Here is a 27,936-nt window from a genome sequence, read left to right as displayed (position 1 = left end):
CATTCGAAATAGTTACGATAATTTGAGTGGTAAACCAGCTGCTAGCAGGTACTCTATGTTGATTAAGCTATGCTACAAAGTTGCTACAAATGCAGCAAAATGTGATGATAAAGCAACGGATATGGCACAAAAGTTACGAGCAATGAATTTGCAGTACACAAAAATAAAGACCCAACCGGCACCTACGCAAGCTAGTACTAAGGGACATGATGTTGAAGTTGGAAGTTCAAAAAATGTTTTGAGTCCTCAAGTTGTTAGAGGTAAAAGGAGACCCCCATCGAAGAGAAGAGCACATCCAATTGAAAAGATTATGGGAAAGCAACGTACTAAAAATAACCAATCTGATATCCGTGACAATAGAAAGAGAAGAAATGTATTCCATTCTGATCTCTTTTTTTTTTTTTTTATTTGAATGGTATTTCATTTGTATTTAATATGTTAAGTTTTATTTAATTTGATTTCTAAGAAAATGTATATATTCAAATGTAGGCAAAGAAACAAACAAAAGATGACAAAATTACGAGTGGCCATACAGTTTTTACAGAGGCAATGTTAGTGTCTGTCTCACAACAAAGTGCCATTTCACAGGTATGCAATTTGTAAGTGAGTACATGTTTTTTTAAAAGTATTTCGAGTGTTATATTTGTGGTTGTGATTTTAAATTGTGATTTTTACAGGTAGATGAGGTGTTACAGATGGATCCTCAACATCATCTAAACCTTGGCAATTTATGAAGAAGTTAGCAGACTTTGTTGATGATTTGGACTTTTTTTTTTGTTGGTATTTTTGGATATGGAGTTTGATCGTATTGATGTATTCAATCTTGTATGGAAGACAAAAGTCGATGTTATAGTTTTGGATTATGAGATTTCAATGGCTATAAAATTATTCTCCATTTTTATAGATGCAAAGAATATATAGTTTTTTAATTTTAGAATGTACAGGTTTTATTTTATTTTACATTGGCATAAATAAAACCACAAAGCAGAGACTTTGTGGGAAAATGAAGTTATATTGCAATATCATAAATAAGCTTGGACCTTGGACAGTACACTGTCATTTTTATTTATGGACAATAAATTACTATGTAAATAAAACCACAAAAGCATAGAATTTTGAGAAAACTCCAGTTATTTATTGAAAGACCATAAGTCTGGTACAACGTAGCACATAAAGTGATATTAGACACTTACAACAACTTTACAAGTGAATAGTGTAACTACAACACTAACAAGATTGACAAAGAAGCTAAGTCCCCAATGCAACATTAACAACATTAGTCTCATTTGAATGTCCTCCTCTCTTTTCTAGATCTCTTCCTTTGCATGCTAGACGTTTTTCCCTCTCTTTTGAAGTTTTTCCTCTAAAATTCTCCTTCTCTTTAATAACATACAGCTTTTAAGTCTTAATCAAGAACCAAAATGCTTTGGTATGCATTTCTTGAACAGAGCACTTGAGAATTTGACAAGAACAGAGCACTTGGTAGAAGTCATTTGGCGGTACAATATGGTCCTCCTCAAACTCATTATCATCTGGAAGCAACCAGAGACAAAAGGTCCACTCAGTAGACTCATATGCCAAAATTAAAAAATACACAAAAGGCCAGTTAGCACACAAGTGATGCATAAAAATGAGATAAAACAAAGTAAGAGGGAGCGGTTTAGACAACTACCTTTATCAAGGTCAGTGCCACAACATCAGTTTCAACCTAAAAAGGATACAATGCATCCATTGAAAATGCTATAGCATATTTGAAGCCCACACATAGGTCAAATAAAATGAAACATGTATACATTCAAAGCTTTCACTTATGAATTCATTATCTTGATGACAAAGCTAATATGACATTATCACTTAAATATAAAATAGATTTATGATAATTATTTTTTCTTTTTTGAAAGAAAAATAGATTTATGATAATTATTTTTTCTTTTTTGAAAAAGGCAACTTGCATCCATCTAGGAAAGAAACAACTTCAGCTTGCAATAACGCATCCTTGTATCTTCCAGGCTGCAAAGCCTCCAATTCACAATTTTATTTCTTCAACCAAGTGACTGCACATACTACAATTCACTTCACATACATTTATTGCATTCACCACCACTACTAATGCATCACCCTTTTTTAATTTCTTGAATAATGGAGTTCAGTGAATCAATGTAACATGCCTAATCAATAAAATGCTTTTTTTAGTGATAAAAAAAATGAATTAATGTAACATAAAAGTAACAGTCCTAGAAAAAAAATGATTAATGAAAAAAAAATGAAAAAAATGCTAATAGTTGGCCCATCTAGCAAATACCAGGATATATGCTTTATAATGGAACAAACAGAGTTGCTGATAGGCTCTTCTAGGATATATGTTTTATATGCTTTCTTGGAACCAGTCCATACCGATCATTCGGTAAGGAACCTGGCTGGTGATGGCAACAAGTAGGACGCAAGGCATCAGCAAGGCCGTTGACAAAGAATACCCCAGGGTCCAGTCTTCATAGCAAACAATATGGAGAGAGAGAGAGAGAGAGAGAGAGAGAGTGGAGAGCTCAATAAATTACACAGAAGTGTTAGGGTTTTCGAAGGGAGGGGGAGGGGGGAAGGGGTTACCGGGAGGGTGAAGGAAATTAAATGATTTGGAAATGAAACGATTCGTTTCATCTAGGTGATGAAACAATTCGTTTCATTTTTTCGTGCATGAGCAGTCCCAATCCGGGACTGCACCAAGAATTATTCTTTTTTTAAGGAAAAAAAATTGATATGGGTTGATTGATCGATATAGGTGTGCCCACTTTTTATCAGATCAAGGATAAGTTGGAGTTGCACAAACTAAATCTATACAAGTTTTTTATCAACATTAAATGATCCATTAAGGTCAAGCATAGGCCGGCCATAGATATGAGAGTTCAGACCTCTTATATATCTCGATTTTTACCCTTAAAAAACATTTGAACAAAGTACAACTCGCATGCATGTTTGAAAACTTTCCCTGCCTGCTACGTTAACATGTCTAGTGTGGAACCCTTCTACATTAATATCAGCTACCATTAAAATATTAATATTCATGACGCTAGCTTATATTTTTTCTATAATTATAATTGGTCCCATATATAACAAAATGTGTTTAATTTTAGATATTTAAAATCACAAAAACTAAGATAAAATAAGCAGATTTTTAAATTCATCATGTCTTTAGAAGAATTTGGATTTAGTTGGGAGTTTTATCCTGCAACCAAATTGCCAATACTAGCCAACGTGCATGCTAACATCCAATAGTTTGCTAATTGAGAAAAAGACACTCTGATCAACTTCTTCCCTGAAGGGATAGACAAATAAAAGGAACCCTATTTCCAGGTGGTGACATGGTGTTGCCAATTACCAAACACGTACGTCAGTACGCCACAACAGACTTCACTTTGTCCACTAATATCACACTTTCAATTGGCAAGAAAACACGGGTTTAATTTGACATGAATGGAAAATTGTTGTACCAAGAAACAAGGTCGACATTAATTAGAAGATTCATTACCTTCAAGTCTTTTCTAAGCATTTGTCTTTGCTTTCTGGCAGGTAAGAAGTAAAAGAAAACCGTACCCACCACCATTAATATTCCCCCAACAGCAAGAAGTACTCCTCCAAATGTTTCGATCTCCGCTCTGGAAATGCTTAGAAATGTCATGGCTGGCCTCCAATCTGTTCTTCTACATGGCGAGGCCCCAACTATGGGCAAATACAATTGAACATAAACCGTTTGACACAATATCTCACAAAGCGTGAGAGCATATTAGAGATCCATTTAATATATATATATATATATATATATATAGTCAATGTACAAATATGTGTAAGGAAAATTAAAAGTTGTAGTCTAATAGTATAATTGAAGAATAGGCGGGAAGGAGATAGAAATTAGTTCTCTATTTCCATATTGATATTGTAGCCGCTGAGTGTTGTTTCCATGTATAGCTTTGTAGCCGTCGGTGTGATCTGCTATCTTGGGTCTTTGTAAGGCTGAGGCTGAGTTGGCTTAGTTTTCATGTATGGCTTTGTAGCCGTTGGTATGATTTACTGATTATCTTCAATAGTCTCCAGGAAACTGGGTTGAGGTATAAGGCCAAGTTTGGTCCGTAAAGAGTTAAGTGCAAGATGTCCAAGAGGCTTAGTGAAAATATCAGCAAGTTGAGAAGATGCTGGAATGCGTCAGGTATGGAGGAGACCTAAAGCAACATGTTCGCGTACAAAATGATAATCGATTTCAATATGTTTGCAGCATGCATGGAAAACAGGATAGGCAGTCATATGTAATGCGCTGAGGTTGTCACAAAAAAGAATTGGCACTGAAGGGAGAGTAACACCAAGATCTCGTAGTAGAAATGAAATCCAAGTAAGTTCTGCAGTAGTGCTGGCCATTGCACGATATTCTGCTTTAGAGCTAGACCAGGATACTGTATTTGTTTCTTGTCAGACCAGGAAATGCAATTACTTCCTAAAAAAATGCAATAGCCTGTGGTGGAGCAACAAGTAAGAGGACAACCTGCTCAATCCGCATCAGAGAATGCATAAAGGTTTAGTGTAGAATGGGAACTAAAATGAAGACTTGTATCAAGAGTACCATGCAAAAAACGAAGGATACGCTTTACCATTTTGTAATGAGCCATACTAGGAGTGCAAAAATTGAGATACAAAATTAACACTAAATGCCAAATCAGGACGAGTAAAGCTGAGATATTGAAGTGCTCCAACAATGCTGCGATAGTGAGCCGGATCAGGAAAAGGGACATCATTTGTGAGTCCTTTAGTTTTCAACATCATAGGTGCACCCATTGGTTTACAATCTTTCATTTGAGCATGATCTAAAATCTCAAGCGCATACTTAGCCTAAGATAGTGAAAGATCATATGAATTGCGAGTCACTTGAACTCCCAAAAAATAATGCAAAGGACCAAGATCTTTCATTGCAAATTATTGCCCAAGAGCATGAATAAAAGTATTAAGGTGTGTGGGGTCGGAACCAATTATATCATCGATATAAATTAGTAAGTAAATTGTGCTTAGAGATTAAATATAAATAAAAAGAGATGGGTCAGGGAAACTACAAGTAAAACCATAAGCAATTAAAAAATTACTAAATTTATCAAACCAAGCACGAGGTGCTTGTTTTAACCCATATAATACTTTATTTAATTTGCACACATGAGAGGAAAGAGTTGGATGGATAAAACTTGGAGGTTATTCCATAAACACGTCATCTTGAAGATTACCATGGAGAAAGGCATTCTAGACATCGAGTTGACGAATATCCCAATTATGAACAAGAGCAAGGCTGAGTACAATCCGTATGGTGCATGGTTTTATGACAGGAGAGAATGTCTCAGTGTAATTAATGCCATCAATTTGATGGAATCCCTTGGCTACAAGTCGAGTTTTAAGTTGATCTAAGGAACCATCCGCCTTGATTTTTGTTTTGAAGACCCAATTGCATCCAATAACATCCATGTGTGGTTGGTGAGGGACAAGAGTCTAAGTGTTGTTCTCATGAAGAGCCTAAATTTCCTCTTGCATTGCGTTGTTCCAACTGGCATGGTTAAGAGCAAAACGGATTGTTTTGGGTTCCTTGGAAAGTTCAATTAGAGAGAGATAGTGGGCATACTTAGGATTAGGTTTGTGGATCCCAACTCGAGATCGGGTTACCATGGGGTGAGGAGAAAAGGGTGAGTTGGGCAGATGAGTAGGTGAGGGAGTAGGATTTGGTGTAGGAATGGGAGGCGCCTCTGGCATAAGGGGCAAGGGCAGAATAGGTATAGGGTCAATCTCTTGTAATGTGGGGATAGGTGGTGATAGTGGTACCTACATAGGGGAAGAAGCACTAGAACCATTCATAGGATTAGAATTAAAATTGTTAGTGGAACCCCAATCAATAAATGTAGATAAAATTTGATCTTCAGGGGAAGGGAGATGAAGATTTCCAGGTTGTTTGTAAGGAAAAGATGACTCGTCAAAAACAACATGTCGTGAAATAAATGTATGACGAGAGGTAGAATGATAACATTTATAACCTTGATGTTTGTCACTATAGCCCATGAAAATACAATGGAGGGTTTTGAGTTCAAATTTGTTTTGTTTAGTATCCCAAGTATAGAGATAGCATTTTGAGCCAAAAATCTGAAGTGAGGTATAGTCAGGGTGGTGGCCATAGAGGAGAAAAAATGGAGATTGAAGTTCCAAAGTATTAGAGGGAAGATTTTATTAAAAAGACAGCAGTTGAAAAAGCTTCGACCCAAAAATGTTTAGAAACTCCACTTTGAAAAAGTACGGTCATACCAAGTTCACGAATGGTACGATGTTGTCGTTCAACTAAACTATTTTGTTCAGGAGTATGAGGGCATGAATATTGATGGATAATGCTTTGGTTTTGAAAATGCATATTTAGTTGATGGTTAGTGAATTCACCACCGCCATCGGTTTGAAAAGAGTTTTGCTATGTACAAGCAAAATCGTATACTAATATGCGTATCAATAGTGATTCATTCATATTCAAAATTTAAATTAGCATTGTTTTCAATAAAATCTATTTTTTTACCAATCACATTAAAGTAGTGCACAATTATGCTTACAACTAAATTTTTCTGTTTAGAAAACTTTAATTTTTTTATTAAATTTTCTTTCAATTAATTTTTCAAATAAGAGAAATGCATTAAAAAAAATCAGATTTCTTTCGTAGAGGAATAAACCACATATACTTAGTGAAGACATCGACAAAACATGCATAATATTGAAATTTACTAACAGAGAAAATTGGAGCGGATCCCTATAAATCACAGTAAATTTTATCAAATACATGAAAATCATTATGAGAAGATTTTAAAAAGTCAAGTTTGCTCATTTTTCCTAATTGACAACTCTCATAAATAGAGTTGGTTTTATTTTTTTCAATAACCAAAATAAAACCTTTAGAATGTAAAACTTGAAGAGTTGAAGGTTGAGGATGTCCCAACCATTGATGTCACACTTCCTCAGAAACAGTGCGAAAGCGGTTTGAGAAATGTGCCCCAAAGGGTGGGGGGACAACACATATAAATTACCCTTCCGTCGGTCGTTCAGTAATGTGCAGTTGGTCGCCCTTTCCTTAATAGAAAAATCAACACCAGAAAAGTCACAATTATAAGGATAATCAAAGGTTAATTGACTAACAGATAATAAATTTTTTGCTAAGTCGAGAACAAGTAAGACATCTTTCAATTTAATAAATGAATTACCAGATTGAATAAAGGTGTCACCAATATGAGTTATTGTGTGAAGACTAGCATCACCAATTAGGACAACATCATGACCAAGATATTGACGTAAATTCGAAAGCATACCTGAATTACCTATCATGTGGGCAGAAGCACCTGAATTATCAGCTATCCACTCGGCATCATGAACACAATTTTCAAATGTCAAGGTAGCCAATGCTTGTGGTATATCATCAGGTTGGAGAGCATGATCAAACCGGTGCCTACATTTAATTGCAATATGTCCTTACTTCCCGCATATTTACAGGTTGGGATACGAGTGTTGTCCCTATTATGGTCATGGTCAGGCTGTGTATTTTGAGCAGGCAACGATTTTGGCCCACTGGGCTCATTGGGCTGAGAATTCAGACATGCCACCTATGTGGCTTGAGAGAAACAACGTTCACGAGAGGACCATGATTTGCCTTTGCTTCTGCCTTGACCCGTTGATTGACCATAAAACGTAGTAGCCTACGCATGAAACGTAGTCTGTTGAGCCATGTACATCTTGTGTAGCTGGCTCTTTATTTCAAAACCTTGCAGCAGCGGCACCACCTCAAAGTAGGAAGGCATCGGAGGCTTGAGCATGGTGGTAGTGAAGGGCTTATACTTGAGGCCGAGACCGTTGATGAGGGCAAAAACCTTGAGTTTATGACTCACGGGTCATCCTATTGCTGCAAGATTATCACACACATATTTAAAATTTTTGAGATGTACCTGAAGGGAAACCGATTCCTCCTTCCGCATGTATGTTAATTGTTGGGTAAGTTGAAACTCTCTTTCTTGGGAATCCTGAACATAAGCTTCTTGAAGAGCATGCCATACTTGATAGGCAGTGTCGAGACCAACAACCAATCCAAGGGACTCTTTGGATAGAGTACCGATAATCCATCCACAAAGCAACTTGTCTTCCTTCCGCCATTGGAGGTAAGTAGAACTAATTTGTGGCTGTGTGGTGGTTGTTGGGTCATCAATGGGCGCATATTGAGGTGGAGGGACAGAGTTGGTGAGGTGGTTCATGAGGTCTTGGCTCTCGGCCAAGGCCACCACCTGTTCTCGCCATAAGGGATAATTTCCCTGATTCAAACGAAGAATGACAAAGTTATTCACAGAAAGTGAAATAGCTGCCATGGGAGTAAGACTCTCTTGCTCTCACAAGGTTCTGATTATCATAAACATAATTGAACATAAATCGTTTGACACAATGTCTCACAAAGTGTAAGAGCATATTAGAGAGTCGTTTAATATATATAGTCAATGTACAAATGTGTGTAAGGAAAATTAAAGCTTGTAGTCTAATGTTACAATTGAAGAATAATCAGGAAGGAGATAGAAATTAGTTCTTTATTTCCATATTGGTATTGTAGCCGTTGAGTATTGTTTCCATATATGACTTTGTAGCTATTGGTGTGATATGCTGTCTTGAGTCTTTGTAAGACTGAGACTGAGTTGGCTTAATTTCCATGTATGGCTTTGTAGCTGTTGGTATGATTTACTGATTATCTTCAATACCCTTAACCCATGTAATAGAGCCAGGCCCGATTGAAAAGAAGGAAACAGAAGTTCAATGATCATATCGGGCTTTGGAGGCTTGTATTGATCCGCAGCCGCATGGCATTGTATCACTTGTTTAACCGCCAACCGACATAAGACGTGCCAAGACCCTTTTCGTTCTGTATATATATGTGTGTATATATATATATATATATATTCGTGTGAATGAGCTAACGTGAAGATGAGCTTGGCTTTAATGCTAGTATGTCTTTGGCTCAGGAACTCAGGCAACCACGTGAAAGAAGGGAGCTTTGGCCTCGAAGTAGTTATAGGTTAGCAAAGGATGTGAATTTTGGGTACTTATCTTATAGGGTTAGTTTATGCAACTATTAATCGGGCTCAAAAAGTTGTACCGAATTTTTGGATATGGTTATCATGTTTACTTAAGCTTTTGTTTGGAATGACTGATATTATTTATTTGAGACGTTTTATAGTTGTAAAAAGATTTCATAAAAATAAATTTATAAATTAATATAGTTTCATATAATATACTAGATCTATTTTATAATAAAAATAATTTTATAATCTGACGTACTGAAACTCTTTTGTGGTTAAAGACTTAAAAGCATTTTCCTATTTATAAATGGTCACATTATCCTGGTGAAAAGTTGGATGTGTCTTCATATGCCTCTGTGACTCTATTTATATGCATGTGGAAGAATTGAATTTCTGTTGGATGCTAACATTGAAAAGTTTTTCCAACTTGAGCTTAATATCTGAAGATTAATTACTTAAATATTTAGTTCCTTAGGACATGATTTTATTCAATTATTTTCTCTTTGGGAAGCGGCGGTTCTGATTCAATTCTGGAAATGGTAATTCGAATCTTTACTTCTCTGCTGTTTCACTCAAAAAGGTCTGAAGCAGAGACAGGTCAACTTGGCATTTATTTTATTTTATTTTATTTTCTGGGTTACTTATTTTAAATGGATTTAAGATTAACCCAGCAAATGAGTAAAGTACCATTTCTGGGTTTTACACTATATAAATACCATTCATTTCAAGTTAAATGGAGAAGATCATTTTCCAACAACTGGCAAGGCTAGAATGGTGGTATTCGAGTTATCAAATGAAAGTACAAGACAAATGAATAAGCTCATGCAACCTTGCGGTTTCTTATTATTCATATGAACGAAGAAAAGAACAATGAAAATTCAAACTTGGAGAATTAACTATCCATCAAATGATAGAAAGAAAATCTCATAAGAGAAAGTTATTGATCAATGGTAATCAATAAATCGATACAATGTATGTAATGTAATAGAACCCCAGCCAGAAGATCTGTGTGTGAAGGTTCCAATTAAAAGATTGCAAGGGTAGTAAACAACTACTTTGAATATAGGCCAGCCAGCTCTCCATACCATGGACTCATGCCAGCTTCCGAGTCCTTGGCTGTAATTGGAACTCATCTTCAAAGTGGTAAAGGAGTATATATATAAATCTTCAAAATTCAAAGTGAAATGATCCGACCATGCTGGCAAAAAGAATGGTAACCGAGTTTTCGAGTCTAAATTTTTCCCTTCCCCTCATTGTGATAACTGCCGCAGACCAGCTTCTAAATCCTTTATGGTAAGGGTGCAAAGTTCATCTGTGTCTATACAGTCAAAACTTAACCTGAGGTCCAAATGCTCTCGAGCATTGACTAGCATTGGATCCACCAAACCACCATTCATCTCCTTCCGCTGCTTTTCTGTTGTTTCTCTCTGTATCAATGCTGCCACAGCTTCTTCAGTGCAAGATGGGTTTAACTTAAATCCATACAACAAGCTATCGTCTGCTTGATTGTTCATCTTGATATGGAGAATCTTGGCTAGTTCTTCTGAACTGAAGTCATTAAAAACGAAGAACTTGGTCACCCGTCTGCAGAAGCCTTCATTAGAAGCAATCACACGCTTCATTGGTTCACTATATCCAGCAAATATGACAACAACTTTTCCACTGTCCATGACAGACATAATCTCTTCTAAAGCTTCCAATCCATAGTCCTTATCATCTGCCTTCTGCATGGGTATCAGTCGATATGCCTCATCAACAAAAAGAATTCCTCCTTCTGCTTCTTTAATCTGTGTACAGTTTTCTATCCTTAGTTTGTAACAGTAAAGCGCTCAAACTTGTCGAGAGAGAGAGAGAGAGAGAGAGAGAGAGAGAGAGAGAGAGAGAGAGAGAGAGAGAGAGAGAGAGATTCTAAAAGCATAATTCAGAGAGCCAAGTGGTGTACCTTTCTCCTAGTTTTTGGCCCAGTGTGACCAACGAATTCTCCAACCAAATCAGTCCGCTGTACTTCTGTTACCCTGTCGGTTGGCAGAATCCCCACCATATGCAGTAATCTTCCTAGGATTCGAGCTACCATAGTCTTACCTGTTGAAGATAATACTAATCATCTTGCTTTGCAAATTTATAAAACAAGTGACAAGCAGGTGATGTGTTCGGATTTAGTAGTAGTATGGAGGAGGCAAGGGGGTGGTGGAGAACTGAGTTGACAAGTGTTTGAAATTTGGATAAGCCTTTTAACAAGCCAACTCAAGAAGTCTACCTTGTTTTCTTACACGGTTTGAATTTCCTTTAATAAAAATAAGAAGCCTAAAGTAACACAGTCTTTTTCTTACAATGTTAATGATTTAAAATAAGATTTTTTTCCAAACTCGGAGAGCAAGTACCATCGCAATATAAACAGGAATTTCAGTGTTGAAGGAAAATAAAGAAACATCATTATGAAACACAAACAATCTTGCCAGCAACTACCTGTTCCAGGATTGCCAAGGAATGCCATATGTGGGGTTCTTCTGGTGCCAACTTTCAGACCAAGGGCTTTACGCCTCTCATCCAAAAGCATCCCCCTTGCCCATTTCCGTAGCTGTACCTTAAGCTCATGCAAACCTACTACATTTGATATTTCATTTTCAAGCTCATCCATCTTAGCTTTAGTTTCACTGCATGCTTCGATCGCTCTTCTCTTCCGCTGCTCTTCAAGATGCCAGTTCAATAGTTCCCGTAACTTTTCACTTCCTGGGCCTGGTGAGAGATGATTTAGAGGAGTCATGCCCTCCTGCAATTCAAATGTTACACCAACTACGATTATTTGCAACGGGAGAATATTTACTAAGCCAAAATCATGGCAAGCAATTACAATCCACCGTACATCATCCTTAGCGCTACAATCAGCATTGTACTCAAGCAATGTATTGACAGTCGAACAATCTTCAGCTCGAAGTGAGTACCAAACAGCAAGATGTAACGGTGTCATTCCATTCTGCATTAATATGACAGCATAATATAGAGTGTACCATCAGAAATCCAAATCCCACTTTTAATTTGAACTCTTCAAAAAATGGATCATAAGGTAATAAGAAAAAGCACATTTGCTTTGGCTTCAATAATAGCACCATGACCAAGAAGCAACTGTGCAGCATCATTGCACCCATTCTTTGCTGCCATGTGCAAAGGAGTTTCTCCGTACTGCAAAGCACAGCAATTTGACACACAGGAATCAATAACAAAATCAATAAGTCGTGAGCATAGGCTTAATAAATCCCAAGCATCAATTTAATGTATGCACTTTTCCAAAAAAAACCAATTACATTAATACTTACCATGTTCTTGGCTTCTAACTCAACCTTATCTGTCCCTTGCCATTCAAGAAGAAATTTGACTATCTCAGCCCTGTTATAACCAGCAGAAACGTGAAGTGGAGTCTGTGCCATCTGAAATCAAGCGAACAAAAGGGATGCATTAAATAGAAGAATAAACAACTTCATATAAGATGCAGGTTCCAGAGTGCATCGATGAACACAATAAAAAGCAGGCCTGATTTCTTCAACTCTTTAAAATAGATGCAGATATACATAAGCAAAAGAAAAACCAAATAACAAAAATAAACGCTATGCATTTTAATCTTTTTTACTAACAGCATCACTGCCTACAATACATTGTTTCCACTCCGACGTTTGCTGAAGTTACCACTCATCTGTTCCACGTTCATCCTAATTATTCTAAAACGGGCTCATTTTTATGCCTCGAGACCCTATTCAGCATTGACAGATTCTCTAGTCTATGCAATCATCGCATTACACACATAATGAAACTCTAGTAAGTTTACCTAATGAAACCCTCGATATCCAATGCACGGTTAAAAAAATGACAAGATTGAATTATATAACAAAAATAAAGGCTCAATGCAACCCTTAATGCACACTATCATGAAGTTCATTCGTCCCAATAGATCCATTCGCATTCCTATTCTCGATATCAATAAAAACATCAATTTTGTGCCTGTTTCCTCTCCAAACTGAACCACAAATCTGCACCGACCTGCCAAACACTCTCGATGTACACTAACAGGTTTAAGAAAGAAAAACTGAAAAACAAAATTCTGCCCTAGGCAATTACAGTATAGATTCCCTTGAGAAACTAATACAACATCCCTTACCCGCCAAAACTCATTCCCCTCGGATCAAAAGTATATGGAAGTCGAGCAGAGGGCTCAAATGCGTTCAATTCGTTCGATTTTAACGACACAATTCGCACTCTTTTCGAAAACAAGAAAGGCATCAAAATGAAAGTACAGAAAAGAGTTGCGATTTTGGGCCAAACGAAAAAGCTCGTATAAAGACAGAGAATGGGATCTTACGACGGGGTTTCTGTCATTGATAAGAGACGGGTTGTCTCGGAGTAGCCTTTGAAATCCAAGAAGGTCACCGGACTGAGCGTAGCCATGAATAGTGGTTGGTTTGGTAGATCTTGATCGTTGGTTCAGTGGCCTCTGCATGCCTATGAATCGGGAGTCTCTCTCTCTCTCTCCAGAAGAACAAAAAAACAGGGATAATGGCAATGAGAGAGAGACAGAGAGATTGAAATTACAGAAGCTGTTATGTGGCCGAGGACTTCGGTTGGGTGTTGGGAGTCTCTGTCGGTCAGCAAGGAGATAAAGCTGGTGCTCAAACTCGAACCCGCGTCCGAACTGACACAACAGGGAATCTGTAAATTCTGGTTTAGTCTCCTTTATGCTGATTCAAATGACGGCTGTATGTCGTTCAACTCTGGCTGTTGCCAGCTGCCTTTGATTATCATTTGGGGATTTAGATGTCTAAACATAAACTAATCCCTACTGATTAAATAAAAAAAACTAATAAATTAAAGTCTTATCACAATTATTGAATATTTAGTACTTTTAAAAAAATTCATGTTAATTATAAATACTGTAGGTAAACTTTGGATAATCCAAACCTAATCTTGGCATGCATCATCATGCATTTTGGGTACTAAATTAGCCTTCCAGCCATCCATGTGGGTCATGAGATGATACACAAAATGTTACCTGTTGGATTAATTCTAATAAATCACTTAGATCGATAATTATTGGATTACAAAATATTATACATAGCTCATTTAACCATCATCCGATATTTTGATCATCGCGATTGGATAAGTAAAAGAAAATCTGGTTTGTTTAGTTAAATCATCTTATTTGATCATTATAATTTTTTAAACTGTTAAACAAAATATAATAAATTATTCAATTTTTTTAAATCTTAAAATGAAAATTTTATTAAAAATTTTTATTATAATAATATTTTATTTAACTTTCATCTTATTTCAAGCATTATTCATACAAGGACTAATGAGTAATATGTGAATGAGGTTGTTAATTATATAGCAACACATTACTGTGAGAAAATGATTTTATGTTCAATCTGATGGAAACCAAACAGAAACAGGAAGCTGAGAGTAATTGGATCACTTCTAGAAAATAAAAATAAAAACTTTGTTGCAACCTTTGCCATTAATAGAGTCCAACAAAAATAAAAAATAAAAAATAATAATAACGAAATAGCCTAAGACTCAGGCAGTTTGTGGGGGCAGGAAGCCTTTAGCTTTGAGGCTCTCCACCGCGTCCCGAACAGCATCTTCAACAGGAGTGAAGACCAAACCCATATCAATTAATCTCCTCGCTGCATCTTGGCATGCCGTCAGTCCTGGCTGAGTTTCCCCGGTAAACCTGTAGCCAATTCAAGTTATGAACTTCCGCCACATGGAATTATATATTTTTCTATTAAGGAAAATACAAAAAGTGATACTTTCTAGTCCGAGTGGAAGACTGAAAGGTCAAATGGCTGATAAAACCGGATGGCAAGTTTGATAATTTGTGTTCTGCTCTTGAGAGCAAGGGGTGATGCAACAACAATAAGAGGCATCAATTGATGCTAGTTGAATAAATGACAAGATAACTTCATTCTTGATTATCAATACACTCATTCAGGTTAATCACTTTGCCGATTCTTGCAATATGGATCACCATGGAATACGGAGTGCTCTTTCTACAAGATGTTGTTGTGCTTGAAAGAAGAGGCCTTATTTTATTAATGGTTAGAAGTTTGTATGGTACATGGGTTCTTGATTCAGCCTTCGAATGGACAGATTCATATTCTTTTCCACTCCTTCAGTCTTTTAATGTAAAAATTATTAGGTTGACTTATTCAATGTTAAAACTTGGTCCAAATGAGTTGTACTAAACTTGGTACAGTAAGTTTTCTACACACCAATGACATCCACACTTGAAGCATGATTCATAGCGTTTGTGAGTTAACTGTCAGACCTTTAAATCAAGTGGAAATTGTGATATCCTTGCAATATGCATGTGAGTTAGACATGAAATACGTGCATAATCATTCTTAGGACCATTATATATGTCAATTATCAATGAACAGATAGGATTGACCAACCTGTATCTACTTCTACAAAAAACAAGCAAGCATAATTCAGCATAGAACATTAAATATATTCACATGCAAAGAAATGTCATATAATCCGAAATAACTTGAATCTAAAGACAGTCTTCAACCCAATCATAAACTTTATTGATACAGGTAAAAAAACTCAATGAACTCCCCTTATAAGAACCATACAAAAGATTTTCATCTCATACAGCACAAACAAAGCATCCAAATTATAGATCATATAGAAGCACCCAAATACTGGCAATAATGGAATATAATTGCAAGAAGGGATCAAATCAAGTTCATGAGACCATAATTGCAAGATTCCTTGTTATTGAAGAGTGGAAAAAACCTTGGGCTTTCTTGTGCTTTAAAAACTGGGCTTTTTCTTAATTGTTGTTGCTCTTAAACACAATTCATCGGCAAATGTGCTATTGATCCTCCCTGAGATTAGATATTATCGGTGAGTTCATCGGAGCTATAAGAGATTCCGTGGGGTGGATGGCTTCATTTGTGGGTGAAGAGATTGAGTTGGTCACTTTTATTGTTGCAAGCCAGATCTAGTTTCTACAAAGCTTTATCTAAATTGTTTGTAACAAAATACTTCTATTAGTAGATTTCAAGTGGTGGCTGAGCATCCATGGTATTTTTTCTTTTGACAAATTTGTCGATTTATCAACAAAATCTTTTTGTGATTTAATTATTGCTTTATATTTTTTTACTTTGTAGATTGTGAATGCTTGTTCAAGTCCGTGTCTATAGAATGTTTTTAGTTCACCTCACTTTAGTTGTATTGTTGGATCTATCTGCAATTTTCAAATCTCATTTCCAATACCAAAGTTTTTTATTTACTCCTAGGCATGGATTTTGCGTATGATTAGCCTGCACATATTAATTATGCAAAGTCATAAACTTGAATTGAGGGACTTTTGGTTTAAGCTACTAACCTGTGGATGGGATACTCAGGGAAAATTTTAGACACTCTCTCAGCAAAATCACCAAACTGATAGATACCGCTGGTACACAGATATCTACCGGAAGCAGAAGGAGTCTCAAAGAGCAAAACTTGCGCCTTGGCTACATCTCCAACATGCACAGCTCCCAGCCAGTGATATTCTTGAGTATCCTGCGATCCCTGTAGCAAGTTCAGCAATACTGCACAGCTCGCATTCAAACCAGATTGCAAGAGTGGGCCAAGACATGTAGCCGGATGGATGGCTACAACATCTATTCCGTGCTTCTCAGCAAATTCCCAAGCTGCTTTCTCCGCCAATGTCTTCGACACTGGATACCATTTCTGCCAAACCCAAGACACAAGGAATGCATCACAAAATTAGAAACACCGTTTAACTAATGCATATCGAAAAGTGTGATTATTGAGCAGACCTGGCGAGATTTGCAGTAATCGAGGTCGGTCCAGGAGGACTCGTCGAAGGTTTTGTGCGGGGGCCAGTTAGGGTTGGGAACCAGCGCAGAAATGGAAGAAGTGAGGACCACGCGCCTCACCTTGGACCTCAGAGCAGCTTGCAACACATTGAGGGTGCCCTGCACAGCAGGCAGAACCAGTTCCTTCTCGGGATCCTTTGGGTCCTCCAGCGTGCAAGGCGAGGCAACGTGAAAGACACCCTTACACCCATCGACGGCCTTGCATACTGCATCCAGATCCAAGATGTCGGCCTCGTACACCACCAGGCAGTCTTTAGCGCCGGGAAGATCGAAGAGGTGGGAAGGATCGGAGCCGGGGAAAATGGAGGCGTGGATGGAGGAGTAGCCAGAGTTGAGGAGGGTTTTGACCAGCCATGATCCAATGAACCCGTTGGCTCCGGTCACGCAGACTGCCTCCTGCCGCTTATCGTCAGCCATATTTTTTCTTGTTTCTTAGCTTTAATTCTGAATCTGTAATTTTTCAACCTGCAAATGCTCGGTTTGTGTTCGAAAATAAATAAAGCATGATTTCCGTTTTTCACCCAAAATCAAATTCTTTACACTTCACAACAGAATTCATAACAATCGGATGAGATATTTTATTTAAAAATTATTATCTGAATTCAAACTTCATGCAAATCTGCAAGTCCGTGATTTGTGCGAAACATCTTATCTAAAACTTGAATCTAATATAGGTGTTATTATGATCACGACCACCTCCCCAATTGCACTCTACCATCCTCTTCATTTACCCAAAAAGATGTACAAACGTTGAATAATCTGAATTTAACTGCAGAGGGGTTAAAACAGATATAGATCTGCACGCGATTAACTACTCAGGAACATAAGGATGCAATGATACGTAGGTCAGACTGTGCATGTGTTTGTGTTCACAAAAGCAAGCCAATATTCCTATCCACAGCCGTAAATGAAGCAGCCTCTTCGACAGCCTTTTGGCACTCATCTTTTTAAATTCAAACCAAACTTGATTCGTCAAAAAAAAAAAAAAAATGTTCATCCATAAAAGTAGATATCTAATCAATTAATAAATTATATATATCCAATAAAACTCGATTCGATTCAACTAAAATTTATTAAGACTCACTCGTTTATGCCCGAATCAATTCATTAGCTTGACTCGATTAAAGTTTATTTATATATTAATAAATATATACATACACCTATATATATATAGAAAAATGTTAGTATGCCGCTTGAATTTATCTCTCTTATTTTGATCGCTTATGTATTTTAATTTTTTTTACTCAATGATTAAGAAAGTATTTTTAGTGTATTGATATTTTTTTAAAATATTTAAATATACTAAAAAATACAAAAAATAAAAGAAAACAAAAATAAAAAGACAAATTTGTTCTAACAGGCATGCCCAACGGGCAAAGCTACGCAGCACGCTAGTATTACTTTTATATATATATGTATTAGTTAATAATATAAGCATAGCACTTTTATAATTAATTAATATATAATATGTAACCTAATTATTTTTGTCTATATATTAAATATACTTTATAGTTATATTTTATAATTTATACAATAATTAGTCAATAAAATTTAATAATTTCATATACTAGTATGTGAAAACCATAAATTGAATCGATATAAACTATCATATTATATGTATGTATTAATAATTTTTGTAGGCATATAAAATATTGTTATTATGGATAACTATCAACTAGTTAGATATTAATTAATTATTTATAAATTTTTAAAATCTTATAATTAAATAAAAAATTCTATTTGTTAATTGTATAAATTCAATATTAAATTTTTTAATTTTTTATCTATCTAATTTATTAATTATTAAATATTATTCAAAAATAAATAAACAATTTGAGCTGAGCTTGAGCTCAAGTTAAAAATTTAACTTACCAAGTCAAACTCAAATAAAAAATAAATAAAAATCTCAAATTTGAATTTGAGTAATTTGAATGAGTCGAGCTCTACAAGCCAAAACACAGCCCTAACCACATTTGCCCACACGCTCCAAGAAAATTAAGAAAAGATTATGCTAACACACATCAATACACTCCCAAGCATTCATCAGTCACCATAGAACATTAAACATAAGACAGCCTAAAATAAGAACATTAAACATAAATAATTCATTTCAAGCAAAAATTGAAGGAAGTGTGATAGAATGTGTAAAGGTCTGGTTTGCTGGAAGAAAAATGCAGCAGAGTAGTGAAAGAGATGAAAAAAGTTACTCTGTTATTTCCTTTACCGAAAAGTAATTCGAGCAAATGTACAGTAGCCTATATATACAAGAGGAAAAAGGAAAAAAAAAGGAATATACAATATTAGAGATGGAATATACAAAAGTGCCCTCAAGCATATGTGCAGCACAAACGTAATGATCAAAACTGTTGGGAATCTGTTAGGCATGTAGTGGTGTTGCTCTCTCTCGGTTTTGCTCTTGTTTGTGTGACAGCTGACTCATCATTTTTTAATATCCCCCCGCAAGATGGAGAATAGATATTTTCTATTCCCATCTTGGACAAAAGAAAGCTAAGTTGAGTAGAAGGAAGTGCCTTGGTGAAGACATCCGCAAGCTGAAGTGAAGAACTAACATGAGATGTGCGTAAAAAACCTGCTTGAATTTTTTCCCGAATGAGATGACAATCGATCTCAATGTGTTTTGTGCGCTCGTGAAACACCGGATTGGCTGCAATATGTAATGCAGCCTGATTGTCACAATATAAGTCAGCTGGAAGAGAAACCGAGATGTGCAAATCCTGTAAAATGTAGGACAGCCATTGTAGCTCACAAGAAGTGGTGGCCATGGCTCGATACTCAGCTTCAGCGGAGGAGCGAGAAACCACAGTTTGCTTCTTTGAACGCCATGAAATCAAGGAGGATCCAAGGAAGATGCAAAAGTCCGTAATGGAGCGGCGAGAATTGGGACAGGAGGCCAATCCGAATCAGTATAACCTCTGAGGTGAAAAGAGCTGCTGGGGGGGAAAAGAAGACCCTGACCAGGGGCATTCTTGATGTAGCGGAGAACTTGGTGAGCTGCATGCTGATGAGAGGAAGTAGGAGAAGTCATAAATTGACTTAAGACATGGACAGCGTAGCTGATATCCGGGCGAGTAATGGTGAGGTATATTAATCGCCCAACCAACCGTCTATAAGGGAGAGGATCCAAGAGAGGCTGTCCATCATCAATGCGAAGCTTCAAGTTTTGTTCCATGGGCAACTTGAGTGGTCGAGTACCAAGAACACCAGCATCAGATAGTATATCAAGGGCATACTTTCGTTGACAAATTGATATACCCTTGGAAGAACGAGCTACTTCAATCCCAATAAAGTAACGAAGATTACCAAGACATTTAATCCGGAAATGTTCACTGAGAAAGGACTGAAGGGCAGCAATGGAGTCCATGCTTGAGCTGGCCACAATGATGTCGTCAACATAGACGAGAAGTGCTGTGAAGGAACCATTGTGCAGTCGAGTAAACAAGCTGTGGTCAGCCTTAGATTGATGGAAACCGTAGGTGAGTAAGGCTTGAGAAAACTTTGAGTACCACTGGCGTGGGGCTTGTTTTAAGCCATAGAGACTCTTGTGTAGGCGGCAAACCTGATTTGGTGAGCCTTTGAAGTAACCAGGAGGCTTCCGCATAAAAACTTCTTCTTCCAAGTCACCGTGTAGGAAAGCATTTTGAACATCAAATTGCTTAAGAAACCAGCCTTTGATAGAGGCAGCTGCTAACAATGTCCGAACAGTAACAAGTTTTGCTACCGGGGCAAAGGTTTCGTTGTAATCAAGTCCCTCTTGTTGCGTAAATCCTTTGGCGACAAGACGAGCTTTGTAGCGCTCAATGCTGCCATCGGAATTATGCTTGACTTTAAAAATCCATTTGGAGCCAATGGTGTGCTTACCAGGTGGTAAATCAACAAGTGACCAAGTGTTATTGAGTTCAAGAGCAGATATTTCAGAATTCATAGCCTCGCACCAATGAGGATACTTGACAGCTTCTCCAAAAGACTGAGGTTCAGGTGTGACAGATAAAGTAGAAATAAAAGCATGATAGGATGAGGAAAGTTTATGGAGAGAAATAGAAGAAGAGAGAGGAAAAGGTTCACCTGAGTTGCGGGGCCTCGCCGTGGACAAGGATGAGGAGGCAGCATTGTTACACGTCTCATTCAAAGGATGAGGCTGCATGGTTTGACGAGGTGGAGGGACCATTGGTGGAGAGCATATAAAGTCACTTAAATGAGGGGGAGGACGACGGGAGCGAGTAGACCGACAAAGTAAAGGAGGAGGAGGAGGTGGAGAAGGAGGAGGTGGTGTGATGGATGCATTTATGGGAGGTGATGCAGGTGTAGACGTGGCTGTGTTGTGCTGGATTGGTGAAGGTTCGGCTGCTGTGGAGTCTGGATCAGGTAACTGGAGGTTGGGAGAAAATGTAGAAGGAGAGAATGTGGATGACTTAGGAAGAATGGATGGAGTTTGGAAAGGAAATAGTGTTTCATGAAAGATGACATCCCTTGAGAGGAAAATTTTATGAGTGGTGAGATCAAGTAGCCGATACCCTTTTACACCAAAGGGATATCCAATGAAGGCACAATGACGACTCCGGGCATCAAATTTATGACGATGGTGAGAGGTGGTGGAGGCAAAAGCTAGACATCCGAAGACACGAAGATGAGAGTAGGAGGGAGGTTTATTGAATAAGATTTCATACGGAGTCTTGTTGTGAAGAAGGGGGGTGGGAATGCGATTGATTAGGTAGGTGGCTGTAAGGACACAAGCAGACCAGAATTTTAATGGTAAGCCAGACTGAAAACGTAAGGCACGGGCTACTTGAAGAAGATGGCGATGCTTTCGCTCGACTAACCCATTTTGTTGGGGAGTCTCGACACAAGATGTTTGGTGAATTATGCCATGTTCAGAGTAGAATGCAGGCATGGAAAATTCTAATCCATTGTCACTACGCAGGAATTTAATTTTTGTATTAAATTGAGTGACAGCTAGATTACAAAAGGATTGCAAGCAGGGACGCGCATCAGATTTATTTTTCAGAATATACACCCAAGTGCAACGAGAGAAGTCATCAACAATAGTGAGGAAAAAACGGGAACCATTGTGGTCTGAAATGTTGTGAGGTCCCCATAAATCACAGTGAACAAGATCAAAGCAATGAGAAGTCAAGTTAGTGGAAGAAGGAAAAGGGAGCCGTGTTTGTTTGGCAAGAGGACAAGTAAGACAAGGAAAATTTTCATTAATATTCATATGAGTAGTTACATTAGTATCTTGTATGTGTAACATGCGAGAATGGGAAGGGTGACCCAGTCGACAGTGCCATAAATAATGAGCACTGTCGAGAGGTTGTACAGAGGCTGAAATAGAATTTTGATTTGTAAAATGCTGAGAAAAACTATGAGCTAAAGTTTGAGGTGAAACATCTTTAGTGTGGAGGTGATAGAGACCATGTAGCAAGCTACCCTTCCCAATCGTTGTCCAGGGAGAAAGGCCCTGTATAAAGCAAACATCAGAGAAAAACAAGAGACAACAATTCAGTTGCTTAGCAAGCTTAGCAGCAGATAACAAATTGAATTGAAAATTTGGAACACATAACACGTCATGAAGGAGAAGAGTTGCTGTCACTTGCACGGTACCAATGTGAGTGACAGTGGCTACTTCTCCATTTGGAAGTTTAACAAAATTAGAGGTGGTGGATGTTATTGTGGTGAAGAGAGAGGGGCTGCAGATCATATGATCTGTAGCCCCTGTGTCAATGATCCAAGTTTGAGAAGTAGAAGAAAAGGAAGACAAACATAAAGAGATACCAGCAGCGGATGAAATGGGGGCTTGAGTTGGAGGAATAAGTTGAAGTTGGTTTGCAGATGGAGAAGTAGTCAAGTTTGTCTTGTGCAGCAAGGCTATAATCTCTTGATATTGCTCTTTAGTCAACATCTTGCTTGGATCAGTGATTGTTGCTGGAGAATGATTGTCCATGGAGACAACATTGAGGCGTGACTTGTAATACTTGTGTCCAGGGGGATAGCCGTGAAGCTTGTAGCAACGCTCAACCGTGTGTCCAGTCATCTCACAGTGAGTACAAACAGGGGCTGTAGCATTTCCAGACTTGAAGCATTGGGCCAAAGTATGGCCTGTGATTTTACAATGGGTGCAGTATGGCTTGTCACGCTTGGGAAAGGGTTGAGATGGTCGACGTGCAGCCAATGCAATGGTCTCAACTGGAGGAGCAGCGGAGGTGATGAGATGATGACGTTCTTGTTGTTGAATGTAGGAGAATACCTTGTTGACAGGTGGTAGAGGATCAATTAACATAATCTGGTCACGAACATTTGTAAACGAGTCATGGAGACCCATCAGAAATTGGATCACACAATCTCGCTGGTATCGGTCAGAGATGACTTTCGTTGAGGCACAAGAGCAAACAGGTAATGGGTCATAGATGGAGAGTTCATCCCATATTGATTTAAGTTTGCCATAGTAGTTACTTACCGTATCAGATTCTTGTGATAGATTGGCAAGAGTTTTCTTCAATTCATAGATGCGGGGGCCATTTTGAGGAGAAAACCGGTCCTGTAATTCAAGCCACAATGCACGAGCATCATCAACAAAGGCAACCGATGGACGAAGAGGTAGGCTGATAGCATTTTGAAGCCAGGACACAAGCATGTCATTGCATCGTTCCCACAAAGAGAGAAGGAGTGCAGAGGTAGTGGGGGGTTTTTGGATAGTGCCATCCAGAAATCCAAGTTTATTCTTGGCCCTCAGTGCTCGCTGAATGGATCGGGACCAAGTGGAGAAGTTCTCGGTTGTGAGATGTTCGGTGACCAGAATGGTGCCAGGATTATCAGAGGTTTCTAGACGGTATGGGTTATTTGGATTGCTGAGATCAGTGAGGTTGAGAGTTGGAGTTTCAACCTGGCTCTCCGATGCCATGATAGAATGTGTAAAGGTCTGGTTTGCTGGAAGAAAAATGCAGCAGAGTAGTGAAAGAGATGAAAAAAGTTACTCTGTTATTTCCTTTACCGAAAAGTAATTTGAGCAAATGTACAGTAGCCTATATATACAAGAGGAAAAAGGAAAAAAAAAGGAATATACAATATTAGAGATGGAATATACAAAAGTGCCCTCAAGCATATGTGCAGCACAAACGTAATGATCAAAACTGTTGGGAATCTGTTAGGCATGTAGTGGTGTTGCTCTCTCTCGGTTTTGCTCTTGTTTGTGTGACAGCTGACTCATCATTCTTTAATAAAGTGGGAACTGACGTGGGCAATCTGGAGCCTTTGCAAATGTAGACACAAGAAGATATACACACGGATAGAGAGAGAGAGAGAGAGAGAGAGAGAGAGAGAGAGAGAGAGAGAGAGAGACGGTGGATGTGCATTAGATAATTTGAATGACGGGATATATAACGACCGAGTATATACAGAGAGCGGGGCAGCCGGTTTTAGATTGGCAGGTTTTGTTTGTGCTGACAGAAAATTGCCCATGGTTTTGCTTCTTCTTGCTTTGGACGAAACCACATCATTCATCCGAAACTTCTAATACTCCGTGCTATTATCTTATTTTTATTTTATTAAATAAGATGTAATATATTTTTATTATTAAATAATAATTTATTAAATATTTTTTTATTATTTAATAGTGATAAATATATCCCATCTTATTTAATATGATAAAATTAAAATAAAAATATGATGTATAATCTTACTCAAATGAAAAACAACGTACTAATTACTAAACCTACTCTTTAGATTTTAATCAAACATATTGGCAGGTAAAGTAGTTGATTTTAGTATACCTTGACCAACGTGGTAATCCTTGACCAAAGAGACAAGTGAGTAATGTTAAATATAGTTTTAGATTGTGTAAATGTTAGGTACTTTTTTCAAAAAAAAATGAGATTTATTATTAAAAAATTAATTTTTTTAATATGTATTTTATATTTATTCACATTTTTCAAAATAAGTGCACCGCACTTACACACCATATACTTGTAAATATCATTTCTCTTTTTAAAACTAAATTATGTTATATACAATCACTTTTATATATTTCTTGTGCACTCTACTGATGTAATTGGTCAAAATAATTATTTTATATTAAAAAAATAATGTAACCAATCACATCAATAAAATACGTAAGGAGTACATAAAAATAATTTCATATAGATTTTTTATTTTAAAATAAAATAGTTTTAACTCTAAACCCAACCAAGGTATTCAACTCTAAACCCAACCAATGTTTATGGTTGTAAGTTTTTTAATCATCTTTGTAAAAATATTTAAAAAAGAAAAAGGATGAAAGAAGAAACGGTATTGTAGGAATTTGTAAGGCCTTTTTAGTTTTCCTAGATTTTTGGTATAGATTTTTTGTTTACAAAACGCTATCTCAAATTGTTGTTTCCTCCTCTACTAATTCGGTCCTATCGTTTTTTTTTTTTTTTTTTTTTTTTTTTTTTTTTTTTTTTTTTTTAAGTTTGGAATGTTCTTTTTTCTTTTTAAATTGAGATTGTGGTATTTTTAAGGATAATGATTTACATATAAATCGTTTACAATTATTTTATAATTTATTTCAAATCAACTAATGTAATTATGCTACTTCTTTAAAAGATTTTTTTAATTTTACATAATTACTCTTCATTTTAAATAGAATTATAAAATATTTGGAATAATGCTAGTCCCACAGTTTGAGGCTCACGCTGAAATTTTATTTTATTTTTTATTTCGTAATTAAGGAAGTATTTTGTAAATTTTTAATAAAAAAATATTTAAAAAGGTTAAAAAATACATGTAAAAAAAGTTTTAAAAAAAACATACAAAAACAACTAGCGGTATAGCTACCAACGATGGCTGTAGTGCCACCCAAATATTTGTAATCTAGTTATGAGTTTATCATTTTCTATTTTTTTAAGAAACAACCTTATATTTATTAAGAACGGTACAATTCAACTTCAAAAATCCGTTGATTTCAACTGTGATAACCCTTAATCAAAATACTAATAGACAATAACTAATGAGCAAATTTTGCTAATAAAATAATTATATTTATAAGCTAGTGTGGAGTACATACATTGCATACTGTTGATATAGCAAGATTTAACTTATAAGAGAAACTTACATATTTGAATCTTACAAATCCAATTGTGTATATCATCTATATTAATAATGTAAATGGTGTGTTCTCGCCTGTGACTAGAATGGCTCCTTGCTCAACAATTTAGCATGGTTAAATGACCTCATCATATGCTTTGCATCTTCAATAACTTAGCCAAATCTGATAAAGTTCTCGTAAGGATGATTTAAGGCATTCACTACCTACAACCAATCTCCCTCAATCACCCTGAGATCCTAGTTCAGAGAAAAACATGTTAGCTTCCAGAGCACTCATAATTTCAGCTTCAATTAGTTCTAAACATCAAGTTAGTTGCTTTTCTATGGTTGTCTAGGTTTTACCTTTCAAATTTCTTATAATAATACAAACGCCTATCTTATTGTTCTCCTTATCACTTATCGTATCCTAACTCACTTTAAAATCTCCAATAGTGGAGTTGTACATCTACATTGAGCATGCCTTACCAAAGGTTTTTGTACCTTATGTTTTTGCACCTCTTTAAAATAGAAAAATGATATTTATAGCCATGGGTTACGCAAACACCATGTACTAGTTTTGTAAAAAGTGAGTAAATATGAAATTTACGTGAAAAAATTAATTTTTAAATAGTGAACTCTACCTTTTTTTAAAAAGAAAATCTCCATTTGGCAAGTGATACGGATTGGAATCTTCTGCATATAGTAAAATAGAGGCTAATGTAGCCATTCTTGTAGTGAACAAACACGAATCTTGCAGCGGATATGAATCTTGTAGCAATCAGAAGTGAAAGGTATCAGTTCTGATACCATGAAGCAAATCCAGATAATCTCAAGAATATGTAAGCCTAATAACGATTCTATAATGCGGAATAAACACTTAAAAGGAATCGAAAAACTGTAGTGCTCAAGAAACAGTACCTTCAGCCATTGGTGCTACTCACATTAGGATGTTATTTTCTCTCTTGTTTGGCACTTTCAAACTCTACTCACTCTAATTAGATTGTGTAAGACTGAAGGGGATTGAGTGATTGAGTTTGGAGACCAAATCGTAGTATTTATAGCCAAGCTTCTATCAAGCTTTGGGTGGCTACGTTTCATGTATTCCACTACTTTAGATTATCATGGGAAACATTCTAACTGCTCCATGAACATGATGAAGACCCTGAGGGAAATTGTAGACCATTTCAAAAGCTCCTAAAATGAAGGGAAGTTTGAGACTTATTCCTACAAACGGTCTCCATGAGAAACGGTCAACATTCTCCCACTTGATCCACACTTCTAATCTAATGTCTCATCTTAAACTCATCGATAATCTGTATTTAAATAATAAATACATGAATCATGACAATAGATCCTTTAATGACGAGCATTACCTTCCATGTATTACTATATATTTATTTCTTAAATATTATAATTTATGTGGCAACAATTTCTTAATGAATAAACCATATGTTTATTCTTAGTCCAACATAGATGAATTTTTTCAAAATTAAGGTGCAGATAAATATGAGAAAAACATCGCAATAATTAAGAATTTCATTAAAATAACATTGTTCATACAATGAAAAATTACATAATAAAACAAAGTCTCATATTCACTACATGATTCTTGAATTTTATCGGTGGTATGCCCTTAGTTAAAGGATCAGCTATTATTAACTTAGTGTTGACGTGCTCAATGACCACTCTCTTTTCTTTAATACATTATCTTATTGCTAAATACTTAATGTTAATGTGTTTATTTCGACTCCCACTTTTATTGTTCTTGACTATAAAAACAGCAGTTGAATTGTCATAATACATTCTCAATGGCCTAGAGATAGAATCCATAATTCTAAACCCAAAAATGAAACTCTAAAGCCATACACCATGTGAAGTAG

The 27,936-nt window shown here is 36.6% G+C and overlaps 2 protein-coding genes across 5 annotated transcripts; both read right to left on the bottom strand.

The window, feature by feature from the left end:
- Positions 1-9,909: 9,909 nt before the first annotated feature.
- LOC122305020 (poly [ADP-ribose] polymerase tankyrase-1-like) lies at positions 9,910-13,830 on the bottom strand. 2 transcript variants are annotated; one of them, XM_043117284.1, is made up of 7 exons: positions 13,450-13,826; positions 12,413-12,523; positions 12,180-12,278; positions 11,962-12,072; positions 11,565-11,868; positions 11,041-11,180; positions 9,910-10,885 (listed from the first exon to the last, which is right to left on the bottom strand). In XM_043117284.1, exons 1-7 carry the CDS (start codon positions 13,585-13,587, stop codon positions 10,349-10,351), a joined length of 1,440 nt encoding a protein of 479 aa, XP_042973218.1. In that variant the 5' UTR covers positions 13,588-13,826; the 3' UTR covers positions 9,910-10,348. The 2 variants fall into 2 exon arrangements, with proteins under 2 accessions (XP_042973218.1, XP_042973216.1); XM_043117282.1 differs by having other exon boundaries at positions 11,565-12,072; positions 13,450-13,830.
- A 711-nt stretch (positions 13,831-14,541) lies between these two features.
- LOC122305017 (cinnamoyl-CoA reductase 1) lies at positions 14,542-26,995 on the bottom strand. Of its 3 annotated transcripts, none has more exons than XM_043117281.1 (4): positions 26,975-26,995; positions 16,922-17,446; positions 16,483-16,832; positions 14,542-14,817 (listed from the first exon to the last, which is right to left on the bottom strand). In XM_043117281.1, exons 2-4 carry the CDS (start codon positions 17,396-17,398, stop codon positions 14,661-14,663), a joined length of 984 nt encoding a protein of 327 aa, XP_042973215.1. In that variant the 5' UTR covers positions 17,399-17,446; positions 26,975-26,995; the 3' UTR covers positions 14,542-14,660. The 3 variants fall into 3 exon arrangements, with proteins under 3 accessions (XP_042973215.1, XP_042973214.1, XP_042973213.1); XM_043117280.1 differs by lacking the exon at positions 26,975-26,995 and adding an exon at positions 24,230-24,339; XM_043117279.1 differs by lacking the exon at positions 26,975-26,995 and having other exon boundaries at positions 16,922-17,906.
- Between the last annotated feature and the right edge of the window lie 941 nt (positions 26,996-27,936).

Source organism: Carya illinoinensis, chromosome 3 (genome assembly GCF_018687715.1).
Source record: "Carya illinoinensis cultivar Pawnee chromosome 3, C.illinoinensisPawnee_v1, whole genome shotgun sequence".
NCBI classification, from domain to species: Eukaryota; Viridiplantae; Streptophyta; class Magnoliopsida; order Fagales; family Juglandaceae; genus Carya; species Carya illinoinensis.
The sequence above is the reverse complement of the archived record's forward strand: the minus strand, read 5'-3'. Positions and strand labels throughout refer to the sequence as shown.